This window comes from Nyctereutes procyonoides, unplaced genomic scaffold, assembly GCF_905146905.1.
Source record: "Nyctereutes procyonoides isolate TBG_1078 unplaced genomic scaffold, NYPRO_anot_genome, whole genome shotgun sequence".
NCBI classification, from domain to species: Eukaryota; Metazoa; Chordata; class Mammalia; order Carnivora; family Canidae; genus Nyctereutes; species Nyctereutes procyonoides.
The window spans coordinates 9803830-9823751 of record NW_026575155.1 but is presented as its reverse complement, the minus strand read 5'-3'; the positions used below and the strand labels follow the sequence as shown (position 1 = coordinate 9823751).

Below are 19922 nucleotides of genomic sequence, written 5' to 3'. Positions count from 1 at the left end.
TTCTCCCTCTGCTTGTGTCTCTGCCTCTCTGTGTTTCTCATGAATAAATAAAATATTTTTTAAGGGGCTTCGGGTAATAGAGTTTTGGATGAGCAGCTCTGGGAAATGGGAATTTAAGCTAAAGAAACTCACAATTGACAACAGAGGCACAAAGGGGGAGCAGTGGGACCCGCGATGGGAAAGGGTGGATGGGGGCAAAAGCCCAGAAGCATTTAGATGTGAATGAGCAGGTCCAATGGATATGTGTGTCTCAAAGGCAATTTTCTCATTCTAAATTAACTGGAATCCAGTATATGTTAATCTGAGAGCTTGGTTAAGACAAAATGACAGATGGACTCTCTTCTTGTGCTAACAGCAGGTTTCTGGGGCTTCAAGACCAAGGGACTTTATAAAACGAGTGCTGCTCTGTGCAACCTTGAAGAAGAGAGCCTGCCAGCCTCCCTGGTGGCTCTCCCACTCCCCACCTCTCCCCTCTTCTCCCTCCCTCCCTCCCCTTCCGCCCGCCTCCTTGGGCATCACTGCCCTTGAATTTAACCAGGCTTATTCTTCCTTTTGCAAACAAAAATTGAGAATTTTGTTTCTTACATATACTGGCTTTTAGAACGTTTTGGAGAGTTCATGCTATGGGGTCATTCTATACCTGGATTGCTTACATTATACTGCAATGAGCAGATGGGGTCATAAACACTTGTTAGAAACACAATTTAACATTTTAAAGTAAGGTTGTAAATCAGAAGGCAGAGCTAGATGCAACAGGATTTTTGAAATGGGATAATTTTCCAAATGGGACAATTTATCTGTGAGCTTCTCAGAAGGCCAGGAAACAAATACCTTGGGATGCATAGCTTTTACTTGATAAAAGGAACATTTAGGCTCATCTGAGGAACCAGCTCTTCTTTTTTTTTTTTTAGGAAAAAGAATGACATGGATTCTTATATAAATGCTGGTTGATGCTCTTAGCCAATTTTATGAAGGGTATAGAAGTTGTCTGTAAATGGATGTCTCATATTGAAAGGAATGACTGGAGGCTCCTTAAGCCTGACTTCTACAAGGAAGCTAAGATAATGTGATCCAGATACATAGCTTTTAGATCTTCTCTCTTAAATCATGGCTAAGACTTTGGACTGGGAATGACTAATGTAGGTAATCTGGCTGTTTTAAAAGTACAGATTCCTGGCCCTACTTAGGCCCACTGATTCAGAGTATCCAGCAGGAGGCGCTCCTGGCAGGGAGGCTGAATTTTCTCAAGATCCCGGGTGAGTGATAATCAGTCTGGTCTGGAATCAAGGGTTCAATGTCTCTGATAACCACCAGGTGTCTCCACATTTCTGACAAACGCTGTTGATTCTCAGAGGACTCCTCTGACCATCTCCTTAGAGTGCCAGGATTCTAAACTATAGATTAAAAAAAAAAAAAAAAAAAAAGACACAGGTTTAGATACTAAATATACATGAAGGAGTTGGCTTTCTTGGTGAAAATCTGGGGGGCTTGATGTCAGTGCCTGCCTGGGGAGCCACATGGTGGCCCAAAGTGAGGATCAAAAGTTTAAAAAAAAAAAAAAAAGTCAAAAGTTTTCGAAAAAGAAGAAGTACAGAAGGAAAGTGTTTGCTGGAGGAGACCTCAGAGATTTGCACCAAGTTCTACTGCAAGTGATTCCAGCTGGATGTTTCAACAATCAATGAACTTTACTTTGGGCCTCAAGCACTGATTTTAGCACAACTGCATCACTCTAAAGGGACCACGGGTATTTGGTTTCCTGAGAACTTTTTTATAGTGAAAATTAATATAAAGGGGCTAAATCTTAATCTGACTGTGAAAACAAAGATTTCTCTGAATGCACTTTACTATTAGTTTCCTTTTCTGAGTGTGAATACTCTGGAATAATCTGAAGTCAGAATATGTTCTAATAAAACATTATTAAAGAATAGGAAGGAAGAGTGTCCTAAAGATTTAACGACAGGAATTGAAAGTTCAATACAGGGTTAGGAAAAGATATTGAGCAAATTTTATCAGAATAAAAAGAGGAAAAATAGGAGAAAAGGAAAATTAGAAATTGAAAGCACAGGACTTAGTGGAGCACACTGCTGGCACAAATGAAAAATGATAGATTGTTGTGGACTAAATGTTTGTGTCTCCCCCTCACCCCAAATTCATACGTTGCATGCAGCCTTAATCCCTGACAAGACGGTGTCTATGGGTGGGGTTTAAGGAAGTAATTAGGTATGGATGAGGTCATGGGGATGGAGCCCATCATGGGATTTGGTACCCTTACAAGGGGATGAAGAGTAAAAAATTCTCTCTCCCTCTCCTCTCCATCCCCGACCCTTTCCCAGGTCTCTACCACCTGAGGGAGGACACAGCCACCTTCAGACTGAGTAGAGAGCCCCCATGAAACACCAGATCTGCTGGTGCCTTGATTTTTGGACTTCCTCACCTCCAGAATTGTGAGAAATAAATGTGTTATTTAAGCCACCCAGTCTATGGTATCTTTGTTATATCAGCCTGAATACAAATACTTTAGGAAACTGTTCAGTAGTTTAAGTCAAAGATATGTCTACCCTCTGGCCCAGAAATTCCACTTTTTTCTTTCAAGATTTTATTTAAATTCGTTAGTTAACATATAATATAGTATTAGTTTCAAGGGTAGAGTTGGATGATTTATCACTTGCATATAACACCCAGTGCTCATTACAAGGGTCCTCCTCAATGCCCATCACCCATCTACCCCATCCCTTCACCCTCCTCCCCTCCAGCAACCTCTGTTCCCTATAGTTAAGAATTTTCCACTCTCTCTTGGTGTATATGTAAGAAAAAAATAAAAGCAAACTTGCACAAGAATGTTTATAGTAGCTTTGTTCATAATAGCCCAAAGTGGAAAGACCAAATGTCTATCAATTGAAAAAACGTAACCAAACTGTGCCATATTCATACAGTGGAATTCTATTAAGAGATCAAAAGGAAATACTGCAACAGCATGGATGAAGAAGCATTATGATGAGCATAAGAAGGAACTATTACCAGTGATACACAAAAATGTGAAAATATCCCAAAGAAAGTTTAAACTTTTCCTCCAGTTATCCATGGCTAGAAGTGATGGTGGTATTGATATATATATATACATATACACACACACACACATATAAATGTTTATTGGGAAAAGCAAATAATTATATTATGTGGTTAGAAACCAAGATTTCCAGCAAAAGAAGATGAGAAATCTAGATATATAAAATCTAAAAGAAATTCTCCAAATTGGGCAGCATTGGTTTATATACGGTATATATTTTATCTTAAAAAAAAAAAAAAGCATTTCCTAGGTCAGTCCACTAAAAAGGCTTAGAATTAATACCCAAACCAGAAGCAATGAGTATGTCTGTGCCTCAATTATGGTCTCTAAATAACATTTCCCTTGAAAAGAACCACAGCTCCTTGGAGGAATGGCTGTTTCCAGGTCTAGAAGAGGAAATGTATTAGACAAGCCTGAAATGCTTTATTACACCAGAAGGCAAGAAAATCATCAAAGACTACTAGCATTATGTAATCCTAGTAAGGACCTCTAGTCAAAGTGAGACAATTTAACATGGGAAAATTGCCACAGTATATTGAAACATGAAATGTAAAATGTAAAATGATTGAAAATTTACTTACATAATGATATTAACAACAAGAAACCTCATTGGTTACATTTAGGAAATAAGGCATGAGCCAAACATTTATCCTGCCTGTTCTATATGAACTATATGCCTCAGGTAACTAAACAGGTTTTTTTTTTTTTAGATGTCCCACAATTCAGTAGGAATGATAAAATAGAAGTATCACCACTTCACAACTCCTAATAAAATAATGGATGTAGGTGCAATTATTAATTGGTGCTAAAATCATAAGGTGAAGCCTAATAGGGGACTTTATAAGGGATGGTTTAAGACGACAACACCTGAATGCAAATAATGAATCTTAATATAACAAAAAGGGATGAATATGTATTGAGTACCTCTTGTTGTGATGCAACCCAAAGAACATAGTACCACTTAAGAAGGATTCTTCCAAACAAAGCAAAATAAAGCCAGAGAACTTGAATTTGACTAACTCTGTAGATATACCACCTTACAGGAATACAAGAGAAAGATTTTCCTAAAAATAAAATGATACCAAAAATGAGGGAAACTCTCGAAAACTGTTCTGGTTTCTTCAACAACTAAAAAGTAAGAAAAGAGAGGAAGAAGAATCTATAGATTTAAAGAAACCTCAGAGACATACCAACCAAATGCAACTTGTAGATTTTGTTTGGATTCCAACTTGAACAAGCTACTTGGAAAAATAATTGTGAAATGATCAAAGACATCTGAATGCTTATTAGATTTGGTATTAAAGTATCAAAATCTAAGGCATAATAATAGCATTACTTTGTAGGTTTAAAATTCTTATATTTAAAATCTAAGATGAAAAATTTTAATTTCATATTTTAGAGATAATACTAAATTATTTACAGATGATATGTCTAGTCTATAGTTTGCTTTAAATTTTGGAGGGGCAATAAAGAACAGAAAAACAATAGAGAAAATCAAAACTAAAAGCCGGCCCTTTAAAAAAGATCAACAAAACTGGGACACCAGGGGTGGCTCAGTGGATTAAGCATCCAACTATTGATTTTGGCTCAGCTCATGATCTCAGGGTCATGAGATGAAGACCCGTGTTGGGCTCCATGCTCAGTGGGGAGTCTGCTTAAGAATCTCTCTCTCGGGATCCCTGGGTGGCGCAGCGGTTTGGCGCCTGCCTTTGGCCCAGGGCGCGATGCTGGAGACCCGGGATCGAATCCCACATCGGGCTCCCAGTGCATGGAGCCTGCTTCTCCCTCTGCCTGTGTCTCTGCCTCTCTCTTTCTCTCTCTCTATGTGTGACTATCATAAATAAATAAATTAAAAAAATAAATAAATTCTTTAAAAAAAAAAAAAAAAAAAAAAAAAAGAATCTCTCTCTCCCTCTGTCCCTCCCCATGCTCACAAACACGTGCACTTTCCCTCTCAAACAAATGAATCTTTAAAAAATCCAACAAAAGTGACAAACCTTTAGGTAGATTGACAAGAAGATAAAGAATACACAAATGACTAAAATCAGAAAAGAAAGGGACATTATTACTGATGTTATGAAAATAAAAGGGATTATTTTGTGGAATAAAAAGAGAATACTAGGAACAAATATCTTCCAGCAAACTAGATAACTTATATGAATGGTCAAATTCCTAGAAACACAGTTCACCAAAAATTAATCATGAAGAAGTAGAGAATCTGAATACTTGAAACTAGTAAGAAAATTGAATCAATAATCCAAAACCCCCAACAAAGAAAAGCCCTGGACAGATGGGTTCACTAGTGAATTCTACCAAAGATCAACATGGCATGTTTTATAGAAATAGAAAAACCTGCCCTAAAATTCACATGGAATCTCAAGGGACCATGAATGTCCAAAACAATGTTCAGGACAAAGTTGGAGAACTCACACTTCCTGATTCTGAAACTTACAAGAAAGTTACAGTGACCAAAATGGTGTGGTACTGGCATAAGGACAGACATACAGACCACTGGAAGAGAGCCCAGAAATAAACCCTCATTTATATGGTCAATCGATTTTTTAAAAGGATGAGAGATAATTTTTCAATGGAGAAAAGACAGTCTCTTTCAAAAGATGTTGCTGGGAAAGCTGGATATCCACATGCATGAAAACATAGTTGAAATCTTACACCAAAAAAAAAAAAAAAAGAAATCTTATGCCATATGCAAAAATTCATTCAAAATGGATTAGAGACCTAGATATTATAAGAACTAGAACTATAAAACTCTCAGAAGAAAACAGAAAAAAAATCTTCATATTGGATTAGTCAATGATTTCTCCAGATAGCAAAAGCACAGGCAACAAAATAAGTAGTTCAAATTCACCAAAATTAAAAACTCAAGAGCGAAAAGACAAGCCACAGAATGGAAGAAAATATTTGCAAATCATATATCTGATAAGGGACTAATACCCAGGAGATATATATATATATATAGATATAGATATATAGATATAGATATATAGATATTTTACAAAATCATATCCTGCAAATCAACAGCAGAAAATAAGAAAGCTAAAAATGGGCAAAGGACTCAAATGGACATTTCTCCAAACATATACAAATGGCCAGTAAACACAGGAAAAGAAGCTTAACATCACTAGCCACTAGAGAAATACAAATCAAAACCATAAAGGTAACCCTTCACACTCATTGCATGGCTAATTAAAAACAGAAACAAAAAACCCCTGAAAACTCATATTGGAGAGGATGTGAAAAAATTGGAACACTTCTGCATTGCTGGTGGGTATGTAAAATGATGTATCTTTGTGGAAAATAGTTTGGCAATTCCTCAAATACTTACATAAAGAATTACCACATAATTCAGTGATTCCACTCCCAGGTATGTTATCCCAAAGAATTAAAATCAAAGACTCAAATAGATACTTATTCAACAACATTCATGGCAGCATTATTCTTAATAGTAAAAAAGTGAAACCACCCCAAATGTCCCTGGACAGATAAATGAATATAAAAATGTAGTACACACATACAATGGAGTATGCACCCTTAAAAAGGAATGAAATTGATACATGCAACAGTATGGATGAACCTTAAAAATGTTATGGAAAGTGACATAAGCCAGATACAAAAAGACACAAAAAGTATTTTATGATTCCACTGATATGAAATATGTAGAATAAGCAAATTCATAGGCAGAAAACAGAGGTTACCAAGGGCAGGGAAGAATGGAGTTACTGTTTCATGGATACAGTTTGGGATGAAAAGTTCTGGAAATGGATAGTGGTGATGGTTGCACAACAATGTGAATATACTTATTGCAACTCATATACCTAAAAAATGGCTAAATAGCACAATTTTGTATTTTTCTGCAATAAAAAAGCTTAATGAGTTAATATTTGTAACACACACATTAAAAATATCATGGAAGGGATATAGATAAAACAAGATTAACCATGAGTTGAGAATGTTGGAACAGGGTGATGGTACACGGGGGGCTCATTAGCATAGTTTCTCTATTTTTTGTATACATTTGAAAATTCCTGTAACAGTTTAAAGTATCTGATACTGGGCAGCCCTGGTGGCGCAGCGGTTTAGCGCCACCTGCAGCCCGGGGTGTGATCCTGGAGACCCAGGATCAAGTCCCATGTCAGGCTTCCTGCATGGAGCCTGCTTCCCCCTCTGCTGGTGTCTCTGCCTCTCTCTCTGAATGAATGAATGAATGAATGAATGAATGAATGAATGAATATTTTAAAAAGTATCTGATACTGAAAAAAAATCAATTTAAAAACACAGTAAATTAGTGGGAAGTGAGAAACTATTGGTTAAGTCATTACAGTGAGTAATATCTAATACTAGTATTACATATTTTATATAACACAATTACATAAGTATTATAATTACTCCTTAATGATATATAATAAGTTATGGTGCTAGACCCCTGTACTTCTGAAAAGTGGTAACTATCTACTGATAGTAATGTCAGACTGTGTCACTTCTCTTGCTGTTGGCTGGTTAGACAACTCATACCACTGAAACTCAGGATCGCACAGCAAGAACAGACCTACTAAAGGTCACACAGCAAATTGGCAACAATGCTCTACAGTAGCAGCTCAGCTCCCTCCATTAACACCACATTATAAACTACTTTAAGTCAGCCTTGGTTGAGATCACAGTACTGACTTTCAAAACACTAGCCGTACGGACACCTGAGTGGTTCAGTCAGTTAAGTATCTGCCTTTGGCTCAGGTCAAGATCCCAGGGTCCTGGGATCAAGTCCCATGTCAGGCTTCCCGCTCAGCAGGGAGTCTGCTTCTTCCTCTCCAACTTGTGCTCTCTCTCTCCCTTTTGCTCACTCACTCTCTCTCAAATAAGTAAGTAATAAGATCCTGAAAAAAAAAAAAACAAAAAACCACTGGCCACAACTGTCAACAGCATTTATCAGGAAACCCATGGGAGATTAGGCAGTCTGTTGACTCACTTTGTGAATATAAAACACTTAACATTTTGCTATGAAGCTTATAGCCAAATTATAGATAGTTGCAGAGTGAAGACACTCATAACCTAAGTATTAGGTTGCGGTAAAAGTTAATATTTTCAAATTTAAACTTGTTCTATATATTGTTACCATGATATGGAGTCCTGACTGCTTTGCAAGAAATTAACAAGGAAGCCTGGGGTTCAACTTGGACTTGTGTGAAATAGCAAGTTGCATTTACTCACAATTCATTAGAACGTATATGAAACTAACTTACTGAAGTTGTGATTCACACTCCAGTTTTAGAAGCGCTAATTTATCTTCTGTGACTGTATTCAGTAACTTCACCCGTGTCTGAATGAATTGATTTAAAGACTGTCTCCTCTAGTCTTTCCCTATAGGCCAGGATACGGGAAATTAACTCTGTGATCATGAAATTTATTATTTATAAGATTTATATTATTATTTATTTTAAAGATTTTTATTTATTTATTCATGAGAAACCGAGTGAGAGAGAGGCAGAGACACAGGCAGAGGGAGAAGCAGGCTCCATCAGGGAGCCTGACGCAGGACACGATTCCGAGTCTCGAGGATCACGCCCTGAGCTGAAGGCAGGCGCTAACCCCCTGAGCCACCCGGGCTGCCCTGTGATCAAGAAATTGAATTCTAGGGATCCCTGGGTGGCGCAGCGGTTTGGCGCCTGCCTTTGGCCCAGGGCGTGATCCTGGAGACCCGGGATTGAATCCCACATCGGGCTTCCGGTGCATGGAGCCTGCTTCTCCCTCTGCCTGTGTCTCTGCCTCTCTCTCTCTCTCTGTGACTATCATAAATAAATTAAAAAAAATTAAAAAGAAATTGAATTCTAAACATTATACACATGTCCTTCCACACCAGATGGATATTAATGGCATTTTTTTCCTGAGTTGTGGCCAAAGTAAAAAAGACAAATATATGGAAAAACATGGATCCAGTGGGTCTGACTGTTCCAATGAGTATTTGAGACACTGTACAAAATAAAATTTAACCTACTGTGGATTTTCTGAAAGCTAGTGGTCTGGGTGGTGTTTGTGGCTACATTAGCACAGGCCTTTAGCTTCATAAAGTAGTTAAGACAAAGAACCCAAAAGAAAAGAATAGGCAAACAAGATGATGTAGTACACAGAAATTACAACGGTCAATAAGACATATGAAAGGATGTTCAACCTGAGACAAAGAATGCAAGCGGTCATTTTTACACATATCAGATTAGTAAATTTGATGGAGAGACAGAGGAAAAAACTCATATTTATTTTTTCACAGTTTAAATTCATTTTTGCATGGTAACATTTATTAAAAGTTACATAGCACACACTCTGACCTATCAATATTCACTGCGAATTTACACTCTGGATATACTTGTAAAAGTGTGTGGTGTGTATTAATTTTCACGGTAGCATATTTTATAATGACAAAACATGAGTAATAAATGAGTGTTAGGATCATATGCAGATCATAGAAGGTTACCAAACCTGTTTGGAAAAAGTAACATGGAAATGTCGAAGTACCAATTATATAGTGTACTACCTTTGTGAAAACTTGAGATACAAATATATAACCAAATATGAAGATATAAAACTTAATGTAAACTGAATGCATATATATGAATGTGTATATGTATGCAGCTAATATTTTCTGGAAGGACACAGAAAAAGCAACAGTGGTTAACAATAGCTAAGCAAGCAGTGGGTACGTCTTTTTCACTTTATACCATTCTGTTCCATTTACATTTCTAACTTGGGCACCAACTATGCTCCCCTTTCCCCCTCCTTGCTCGCCCCCGTGAGAAAGAGGCCATGTAAATCCTGAGTTTGTTTCAGGAACCAACTGAGTTCAACATTTGTAAACACTCATCACAGGAAGGTAAAGATCAATGGTTCTCAGCTCTAGTGGCACGCTGAGAGGCCTTACAAATCTACTGATACCTGGGCCAAACCTAGACTCTGACTTAATTAGTACGGTGTGCATCATTGCATAGGATTCCTAAGAGACCCAGGTAATTCTAATATGCAGCAAGAGGTGAAAACCACTGGATGTATCACTTTAATCATTCTTCAATGACAAATAATGAATGAATGAGCTGCTGATCACAAGAATTAAGTCTTTGAGTCCCCAGCAGTACCTGCCCACATTAGGAATTTGAGGCCCAAATAAAAGACACATGGATATGCCACACACCACCCCTGCTGCACGAATGCTTAGCTAGTTTCAGTGGGTCCTGTTCGCAGGTATTGTGGACTACACTGGTTTAATTCCTCATACTATTTTTTTTAAGTAATGATTAGTTTAAATGCTGTCCTCCCACACTAGCCTTTTACAAATTTAACTTAATAAAAGATATCTCTACCTAAATATGATATATACATGAAAGCCCATGTTGTTGTTCTATTAAATCTCGTTAGGTACATTTTCAAAGAATCGTATCTTGGCAATCATTTTCTTAAAGGGTGAAAAAAAATGTAAGTACTTCCGAAGAATCAACTGAGCAAGCAAACTTACTAATCCTATGACTAACTTTCCATTAAGCCAGATAACAGCCATGTAAAATATATATATATTTTTGCAAGAATATAGCTGACCCAAAGGAGGGAAAAATAGCAAATTCCAGAAAGAACTGCTACATAAATATTCACAAACTTAGACATGCTCTATATTGCCGCTATCGTTTAAGCAAGGTTTCTTGCGGCTAAATGACAGAGTCTCTTCTTGAGTGTAAAATACACGTACACACTCACGCACACACACACTCTCAAGATGAGCTCAGTTTTTAGAGTCTTAATGGAGCAGTCTTAGTCTCCTAAATAGAAGTGGTAATTAATAGATTTTAAAATGAGCTCAACTTGAGGATCAATGGACAGCTTTAGTTTCCAAAATATAATTTGAATATAGAATTCTTTAAAAGTAGTATCTGAAGAGTTAGACATCATATATATTTTTTTATTTTATTACAAGATATTTTAAAATTTGGGCAGATACAATTAGGACAGAAAACCAGCTTCATACCAAAAATACACTTTCAATTACTTTATCAAGCAAATAAAAACAACCTTCATTTATTTGCTTTTTCTAGAAGTTAATGTACAGTAAAAATTTAATATTGTATATGAAAACATGTAATTAAGCATACATATAAAAGAAACACGTATTGAATGTTCAGAAACAAAAGTAAAAATAAATAGCAATGATAAAACTTTGAAAAAAATAATGCACATTTCAGTTGTGGAAAATATGATTCTTAATTATATATACAGAGTTATAATTAATAGAAAGCCATCTCTTTAAAATTGCACAAACATGGGACCAATAAAGCATAATTTTTATGGCATGTAACACTATAATCCTAGGGCAGTTTGCTGTTTACCTCCAGGACATAAAACACTTAGGTCTGTAATTTAATGAAAGGTATGCTGTACTGTTTGAGAAAGATTGTCTTCCTCAACTCTCATTAACCTGTAGTAATCCTACAAAAGGTTGTACAGGAAATTTCACAAAAAGAAATATTAAACGATTATTGTGCCCACTCCATGCTGACTACACAGCCAAAAATGGGCTTCAAAGTAAATGTGGTGGGACATTTAGTATTTTTGATGCCAGTGTATTTTTATACTAAAGATCATTTCTTTGTTCTATAAAAACACTGTGTTTAACCATGATTGGCAATCTCAGCACAAGGAAAATCCTGGCAAAATGGATTGAGAATTTCTGCTTACCTTATTTCCATGAATAAAATATTTCAGCAGGTAAGAATTTATAGAAAAGAAACATTAATGTTCAATTCACTTACAACTTATCTTATCAGGAGCGTAATTCCATTTTTTAAAAATCCTGTTTAAACTTCTCTGTAAGAAAATCAAAGGTAACATTCCCATTTGTATTATGGCACAGCCCTCGTTTCAGAGAAAAATACACTTTGGGAACCAGAAAAAATCGCACAAAGGTTAGGGGCAACCTGAAAAGCTCTTGGTGAAAAACACTTAAGTCCTCTAGGGTAATAAAAAAATATGTGCAGACTTAATTACAAGTATTTACACTTCAAAACAGAATCATGAGTTAGCTGTTCAGCTGCTCAGTTAAGAACGATTTGCAGGCATTTCAAAAGGTGTGACCGTGTGACCACACTTGAATGCATAGAATACAGTAAGATCATGGTTCTTCAGCCTGTCACCTGTCATATCTGTAAAACAAAATGGTTTCAACTCTGAAAGCTATACAACCACAGGACCGAGCAAATCTTTTTATTATCTCACATAAAATAGACCTTAAGTACTACTGATTTCACTCATTTGTTCGACAACTTGTCCTAAAATTTCATCAACCACATCAACGTCGTAATTCACTTGCTGAAGATCGAGATCAGGTACAATCATGGCCAACAGTTGTCCTACGTTAACTCGAAGAGATCGGAGTTTGAGGCTGCAGATACAAATATTACATCGATTAGGTGAGCGTTGTAACACAGTTTAATATTCATCTGGGGCCGCAAATTTAAATGAAACATGAATTTGCTTACTTTAATAATCCATAATTTAACTTAATAATTACTTACCAAGAGATAAATTACTTACCAAGAAATCTCTTGGTAAGTAGACTGTTTCATAAACTGCTGGCTCTGTTTGGTTCTAACTAATACGACTTTAACTTGCTATTGGAGAAAACATGGACTGGTAAAATACATATAATTAATTATGAGGTGTGATTTAAAATATAAAATATTGTCACCTGAAAAACAGCAGTGATAAACTAGTGAGAACACTGGTCTCAGAATAAGAATGCCTCTCCTTCAATTTCAGCTTCTGAGGAAAATAAAACTGAACTGTTCTCTAAAACGTGTTCTTTGAGATATCTACCATTGTGTAAGAGGAAAGAGAAATGGTTCTATGATCAGATAAGCTTACAAAACTCTTGGCTAAATAATGTAAAACAAGTTTTGTAAATCAAGATTTCTCTGAACCTTTCAATATGCTATAGTTCACTGATAATCCATTTTACTGTGCATTCATAGGGAATAGTGTTTTGCTAAAAACATTGGGAATCCCTGGATTAGACGATCGTTACCCTTCCTTCCAAATTTATATACATATATCTGAATATCAACATCCTAGACTTTACTTTTTATTTTAAGCAGGCTTCACGCCCAGCATGGAGCCCATCATGGAGCCCATCATGGCACCCAAACTCACGACCCTTGAGATCAAGACTTGAGCTGACATCAAAATGCACAACCAACTGAGCCACCCAGGTGCCCCCAACACCCTAGACTTTTTAAAGACCTATGACTATTCAGCAGCCTTTGCTTCAAAGATTGAGTGAAACTTAGGAACTGAATGCTGGTTGCTCTTATTCTGTTCCTCACCCAAACATAAGCAGCCCACATTTAGCTTCTATACTGATCTAAGGCAGAAATGTCTGAAGAGCCAAGAGGCTCATCCCTAAGCTGACAATGCACAGTAATATATGATTTTAAACATGTTTTGTGAGCTTGGATCCTAAGATTCCCTTGCCCCATGGATAAAATTTTACATCATTCCCACTCCAGCCATGTTTTGTCCAAGCTTCCCCACTCATCTTTGATCAGAGGTCCAGGGTTCAAACACTTTTCTGCTTTGCTTTCCAGAAGTTATTAACCATCCTACAGCCTTACCAAGAATGTCCCCTTTGTTGTAACCACAATCTTTTATCTTTATGAAAAGTACACAAGGGGGATCCCTGGGTGGCGCAGCGGTTTGGCGCCTGCCTTTGGCCCAGGGCACGATCCTGGAGATCCGGGATCGAATCCCACGTCAGGCTCCCGGTGCATGGAGCCTGCTTCTCCCTCTCCCTGTGTCTCTGCCTCTCGCTCTCTCTCTGTGTGTGTGACTATCATAAATAAATAAAAATTAAAAAATATATATATATAAAAAAAAAAAGAAAGAAAAGTACACAAAAGACTAATATGACCCAAGGATCCTCTTACATCTTTTGTAAGTCTTTCGATTGTCCCTGGCTAATTTCTCCTACCTACTGGACATACCACAGATTCTTATTTCTAGTGAACCAAACAGCACTGTCCAAGAGAAATACTGCAAGCTCCCTAACCAATTTAAAATGTTCACATAGTTATGGTTAAAAAAAAAAAAAGTAAATGCAACTGTAAATTTAATGGCAGTTTTACATTTACCCAATGTAACTAAAATATTATTTCATCACATAATCAAAATATATTATTTAATGAAGTATTTTACATTCTTTTTCTTACTAAAGCTTCAATATTTTTATTTTACACTTAAAGCACATCTCAAATCAGACCAGCCAGATTTCAAGTGTCAGTAGCCACATATTCGTATACTATTTTGGAAAGCACAGGTTTAAAAGATCAGTTAAAATAAATGAATGAATGATCAACAGTTACTTAAAGGTCAGTGTGCAAGAGAAGTACCTGAGACTGTTTAAAAGTTCCCAATTTGGGGCACCTGGGTGGCTCAGTGGTTGAGCATCTGCCTTTGGCTCAAGTCGTGATCCCATGATCCTAGATCCCACATCAGGCTCCCTGCAGGAGCTTCTCCCTCTGCCTATGTCTCTGCCTCTCTATCTCCCACGAATAAATAAATAAAACCTTAAAAAAAAAAAAAAGTTCCCAATTTAATAAACTGCATTGCAGGCCAAGGATCTGCATCTCTACAAGCACCAGAGATGCTTGTGGTTCTCATTTTGAAAAACACCACTTGGGATTTTCTTCCGACCTTACCCCTCTAGGCTTTCGTGTACTGCTCTACTCCATTTCCATGAGCAGATTTACTGAAATCCTTTATTTCTTTTTTTAAAGATTTTATTTATTTATTCGTGAGAGACACAGAGAAAGAGAGGCAGAGACACAGGCAGAGGGAGAAGCAGGCTCCATGCAGGGAGCCCAACGTGGGACTTGATCCTGGGTCTCCAGGATCACACCCTGGGCTGCAGGCAGCACTAAACCGCTGAGCCACCGGGGCTGCCCTACTGAAATCCTTTAAAAACTTAACCGGGCACCTGGGTGGCTCAGTGGTTGAGCCTTTGGCTCAGATCGTGATCCTGGTGTCCGGGGACACAGTCCCACATCAGGATCCCCGCAGGAAGCCTGCTTTTCCCTCTGCCTGGGTCTCTGCCTCTCATGAATAAATAAAATCTTAAAAAAAAAAAAAAAAAAAAAAAAAAAAAAAAAAACTTAAAAAACAAGGTAATATAATTGATGTCAGTGAGGATGGTAGGAGATTATTTCTCAATGATGGTGCCTTTTAGGTCTGAAGTCATACTGTATGAGCAGGAAGAGCTGCCTCGTTTTAGTTCTTAATGGCTACTTTCTGATGGTAGGTCACCAACATACCACCAGCACCATCATCCTCTCCTACCTGAACATCTGCCTCCCCCACACTCAAAACTAAAACAAAACCCCAAGCCTGTTTTATATCTTACTGAGTTAGGGTAATCATTCACTTCCTATGTTCCTGTTTTCACAGAACTTCTTCCTAGTAATCATCTGTACTGCGGCAATTTCTATAATTCTGTGATTATGTGAAAGTTAACACTGGGGATGACATATAGTAAAATGAGGACAGCAAACCATAAAGAAATGGCAAGTACAAAAGGAAATCCAGGTGGAAAATTAAGTTTCATGGAATAGTCTCCTATCTTCTAGTCATGGCCAAATTTATCACCTTCTTTGATATCTCACTTTCCACTTTTCCCCACACAGCATTCCAAGCCACTCTAACCAATCAAGTGCTTTATTCTTTCCAAATTCCTATTTCACTTAAGATAAACCTAAACTGCTCATTCTTTGAAGGGTAGTGTTCTTTTGATTGAGCACTATTTGTTTGAGATGTGCTAACAAGTATTATGCTAACCAGAAGGCAGCCCCAGCGTCATGCCTCATGTGATATTACCTTTCCCCGTCAGTATAATTTACAGATTCTTCTATGTTACTTGAAGTTGAAACATCTGCTCCTAACTGTTGATTTGTGGATTTTAATTGTTCAATTTCAGTTTTCAGTTCTTCACATTGTGAACGGATTTGTGATTTTTCCATTTCCAATAATTCAACCTGAAAAAAAATTTCATAACTGTAAAACTTAAAAATGCTAATGCCAAAGTACTAACTTAAGCTAAGAAATGTAAAGACCCTTCCTTCTGCTTGATGAAAATTACCATCAAAAAAGGGCAAAAAGAACACCCACGATGGTTTTCTATAAACAAAATTTCATTTGTTTGGTTTCTCCTTGACATCCTGTCACATTCAAAGAATACAAAATGTTAATTACCGCTTGACTGAAAACATATGGTATCTAAAAACAGGAAAACCAAGTTAAAAGTGCCTAAATTATGTTGATGTCAAAGTGGCTTTCATTTCTTGCACACTCAGAGCGCTAAGTTATAACCAAAAGTTCATATTGATTTTTATATATTTTGTCATCTAGCTCCGAGCCAACAGATTAAGATGAATGTTTGAATGAGCTGTTATGTTAGCATTATTTCCAGGAAGAAGGGGCAGTAGATCACCATCCTACTATTTCCAAAATTCTTTAGCAGAAAATCTTTCTTTCAAATACAGCATTAATATATAAATACATGTTTTAAAAGGAGCTATCCAAATGTGAATGGAGGGTATATGCAGAGGTTACTACTTGTCTTCTGACATCTACCATCTTTTCTCCTTCTCCTTTAGTGGAAGAACCCTGTGAATAGAGACTACACTCCAAGGCATCCATTAGCCAGATGACTAAGTTCTGACAGGTGGAGTATCAGCAACTTTTAGGAAGTGCACGCCTCCTCTTTCCTGCTGCTTGGAACATCGATATATGAGGACTGGACCTGGAGGCCACCTCTGACCATAACTGCACATGGAGGAGCAAAGCAACAACATGTAGGAGCCTGCTGTCCCTGATGCCTGTGGGAAATCACCGTTCTATGGTGCTATCACCGGCCAACAAACCTAATCACAACTAATACAAGGTACATTTATAAAATGAGGACATCATCATCTATATGGTTACTGTAGGACCTATTAATAATGGAGCGATGTTTTCTATATTAAGCAACTGAGTGGCTCAATGAGAATGAGAACCATATTTTGAGGACAATCCTTCATTACACAGCAATTTCCAGTACACTACAGGAAATTATCATACCCAATCACTACCCATTAAATTCTACCAACATCCATCTCCTCAACACACATTTCCATGTGACCCTGGGAGGACCAGTCCCCAGCTAAGAAGCAGTGGGTCAACAGTCAATACATGGAAATGTTTTTAATTAATTTATTCCAATCTAGCAACTAGCAGTTCTTTGTGATTCAGACGCCCTGGAATTCCCAGGACTCTCATTATGCTGAATAGTAGTACACTCACCTCACTTTTATACTGGTCCCTCTCAACAGTGCACTTGTCTAGCTGTCTAAACACATCATCAAGCTGCACAACCATTTCGTCCACTTCACTTTTGCTTTCATTGCTGGCACACTGACTGCATTCGGCCTTTACATGTTGCAAAGCACCACACTGTTTCTTCAGCCTTTCTATTTCTTCCAAAGCTTGTTGATACTGAGATACTATATGGTCCGGACTTTCAGATTTGCCATTAATACTTTCAAGTAAAAACACAGCATCAGTTTCGGTAGATTGATGGCAAGTTTCTTTCTTCACGTATTTGTCATTCATTTCCAGTATCCTCTGCTGTAACACTTTGATTTGATCAGTAAACACATTACACTGTCTTTTATAATTTTCTTTTTCTTGGGTAACTAAAAGCAGCTCATTTCTCAGTTCATTCAATTGGCAACTAGCGTCACCCACAGATTTTTCAAAGGTATCCTGGGTTTCTTGGGTCTTTCCTTCAGCTTCCACAAAGGATGGTGGCACAGCTGTATCATTTCGTGCATCTATCTCGTCTTCAAGTGCTTCTTCCTTTTTAACAACTATACTTGGAGCTTCAGTCTGGGTGGCCGCAGTAGTTCCCTGATCACACCTGGAGGATAAGATGCCTGATGAACCAGTCTGGGCATAAGGTTCTTTATCAGCCACAGGCTCAACCTGATGACCACTTTGCTCGATGTGACTCTGTTCTGACTTCACTTCAATGTCATGATCTACTGCAGGTTTGGGAGTACTGTTTTCTTCTAATATGATGACGTCTTCATCATCATCATCTTTATAAGTTGCATTTTCAAATGCTTGATTATTCAATCTCCGAGACTTTGTATTCAAAATTGATGAACGAGTAGAAAGTCTCCGTTTTAGGCTGGAAAAAAAATTAACATATATAAGACAAGAAAACAGAGAAACAAAATAGATGACCTTGCAGTAATCTATCTTGAAATTCTGGGAAATGTCCATGCTCACTTAAAACAATGGTTACACAGTACTGTTCAAGAATTTAAGGAAGTAGAGAGGATTTTCTCCTGTACAGCTGAGGAAAAAGACTACTAGGTTGCTTTAAAGTACCTGCTCTACAAACTGCCAAACATCCCTTCCCTTCATGTCCTCTGGGCATGTCAGTGTATACACAGCCAAACGGGAATGCCATTATCCACCCAGGTAGATGTGCTTTTTGCCTTCCAGTGCTCAGTGAATGGCTATGCCACTCCTGCTTGCTCATTAATTTTTACCAACGCTCAATGATCAGAGGTGGGCCACAAACTAAACCAGCATGCCCTATCCTTTCTACTTTCCTGGCATTAAAAACTGCCTAATTTTCCTCGTCGGCTTAGCTTAGTTTTCTATGAATTAAACACCAGTGGATACTTTTTGCTCCCCCTCAGAGGGTTATCTGTGCTGGTTTATTGTCTGGGCCCTATGTGTTTAGCCCTCCTAGTTCCTCTACCTCAAGAAAGGTTCTTCTCTTTCTTGGGTTTACTCTCATAAATCAAAGGGGCACAATCTCCAATAAAATCTTGAGAAAGGGTACACAGGACATAAAAAATGTGATAGTTTACATGATGATAGTATCTTTATTCACTTCTCAATTTTATTGCTGGCTTGGTTTTTATATAGACTTCCAGGTTGGAAATTACTTTTTCAGAACTCTAAAAGCATCATTCCATTGTCATGTACCATTTGGTGTTTCTGCCATTCTGATTCCTGATCTTTTCAAAGGTAACCTGGGTTTTCCTCCCTGAAAAAATTATTTTCCCTGGTGTTCTAAAAGTTCATAATGATGTTTCTTAGAATGGATCTTTTTCCAGACATTTTTGCTGTGTATTTAGTGGAAGTCATAGGATTTCTTCCCTTTTGCTTCCTCCAATTTCCCATTCTGAAATTTCCTAATTTAGATGTTGACCCTCTTGTACCTTGTCTTTTCCTTTTTCTACCCTCCACCTGCTTATCTTTTCCAAGAAATGTGTGTGTTCAACCCCTCCCCACCTCCCAGTAAATTCCACAGGGTTTCCTCTGCTCCCTGTTTCAGTTTGTACATCTGGTGATCTCAGCCTATCTTTAGGTTTCAGAGTGAGACTAACTAGAAGCGGTGCGAGCTGGCCCCGTAATGCAAAGGGTGCTCAAACTCAGCACCACCCAGTGCTTTTCCCCTGAGGACCCAATGAGGGCCACTGGGGCCAGAGTTCTCACCCTTTAGTACTCACTTTCCCTTAGCCCTCCTCTTAAAATACCCACATCTTCAGCAGTCAAAGTGCTCCAGAAGGAAAACATTCTACCTTCTGACAGAGGAGGAAAAGCCACGTGGCCAGACTTGGCAGGCTGTACAGAGGTCTAGAGAACTATTCTTCCTTAACGAACCTTTTATTCTCACCCATCTTCTACCTTAAGAAGTACCCAATGCTTCGAAGTTTGGAGCATGCCTGGGGTTCCATGGAGTTAATTATGTAACTGGTAACTA

General features: G+C 37.7%; 1 protein-coding gene across 1 annotated transcript in view; it reads right to left on the bottom strand.

Moving 5' to 3' along the window:
* Positions 1-11009: 11009 nt before the first annotated feature.
* Positions 11010-19922, bottom strand: part of MORC3 (MORC family CW-type zinc finger 3) — a 40692-nt gene continuing 31779 nt past the window's right edge. Inside the window, exons 15-17 of the mRNA XM_055313612.1 lie at positions 17441-18329; positions 15977-16134; positions 11010-12494 (exon numbers count right to left, since the gene is read on the bottom strand). Coding sequence (XP_055169587.1) covers positions 12341-12494; positions 15977-16134; positions 17441-18329 — 1201 coding nt within the window. The 3' untranslated portion in view covers positions 11010-12340. The remainder of the gene's footprint in view (positions 12495-15976; positions 16135-17440; positions 18330-19922) is intronic.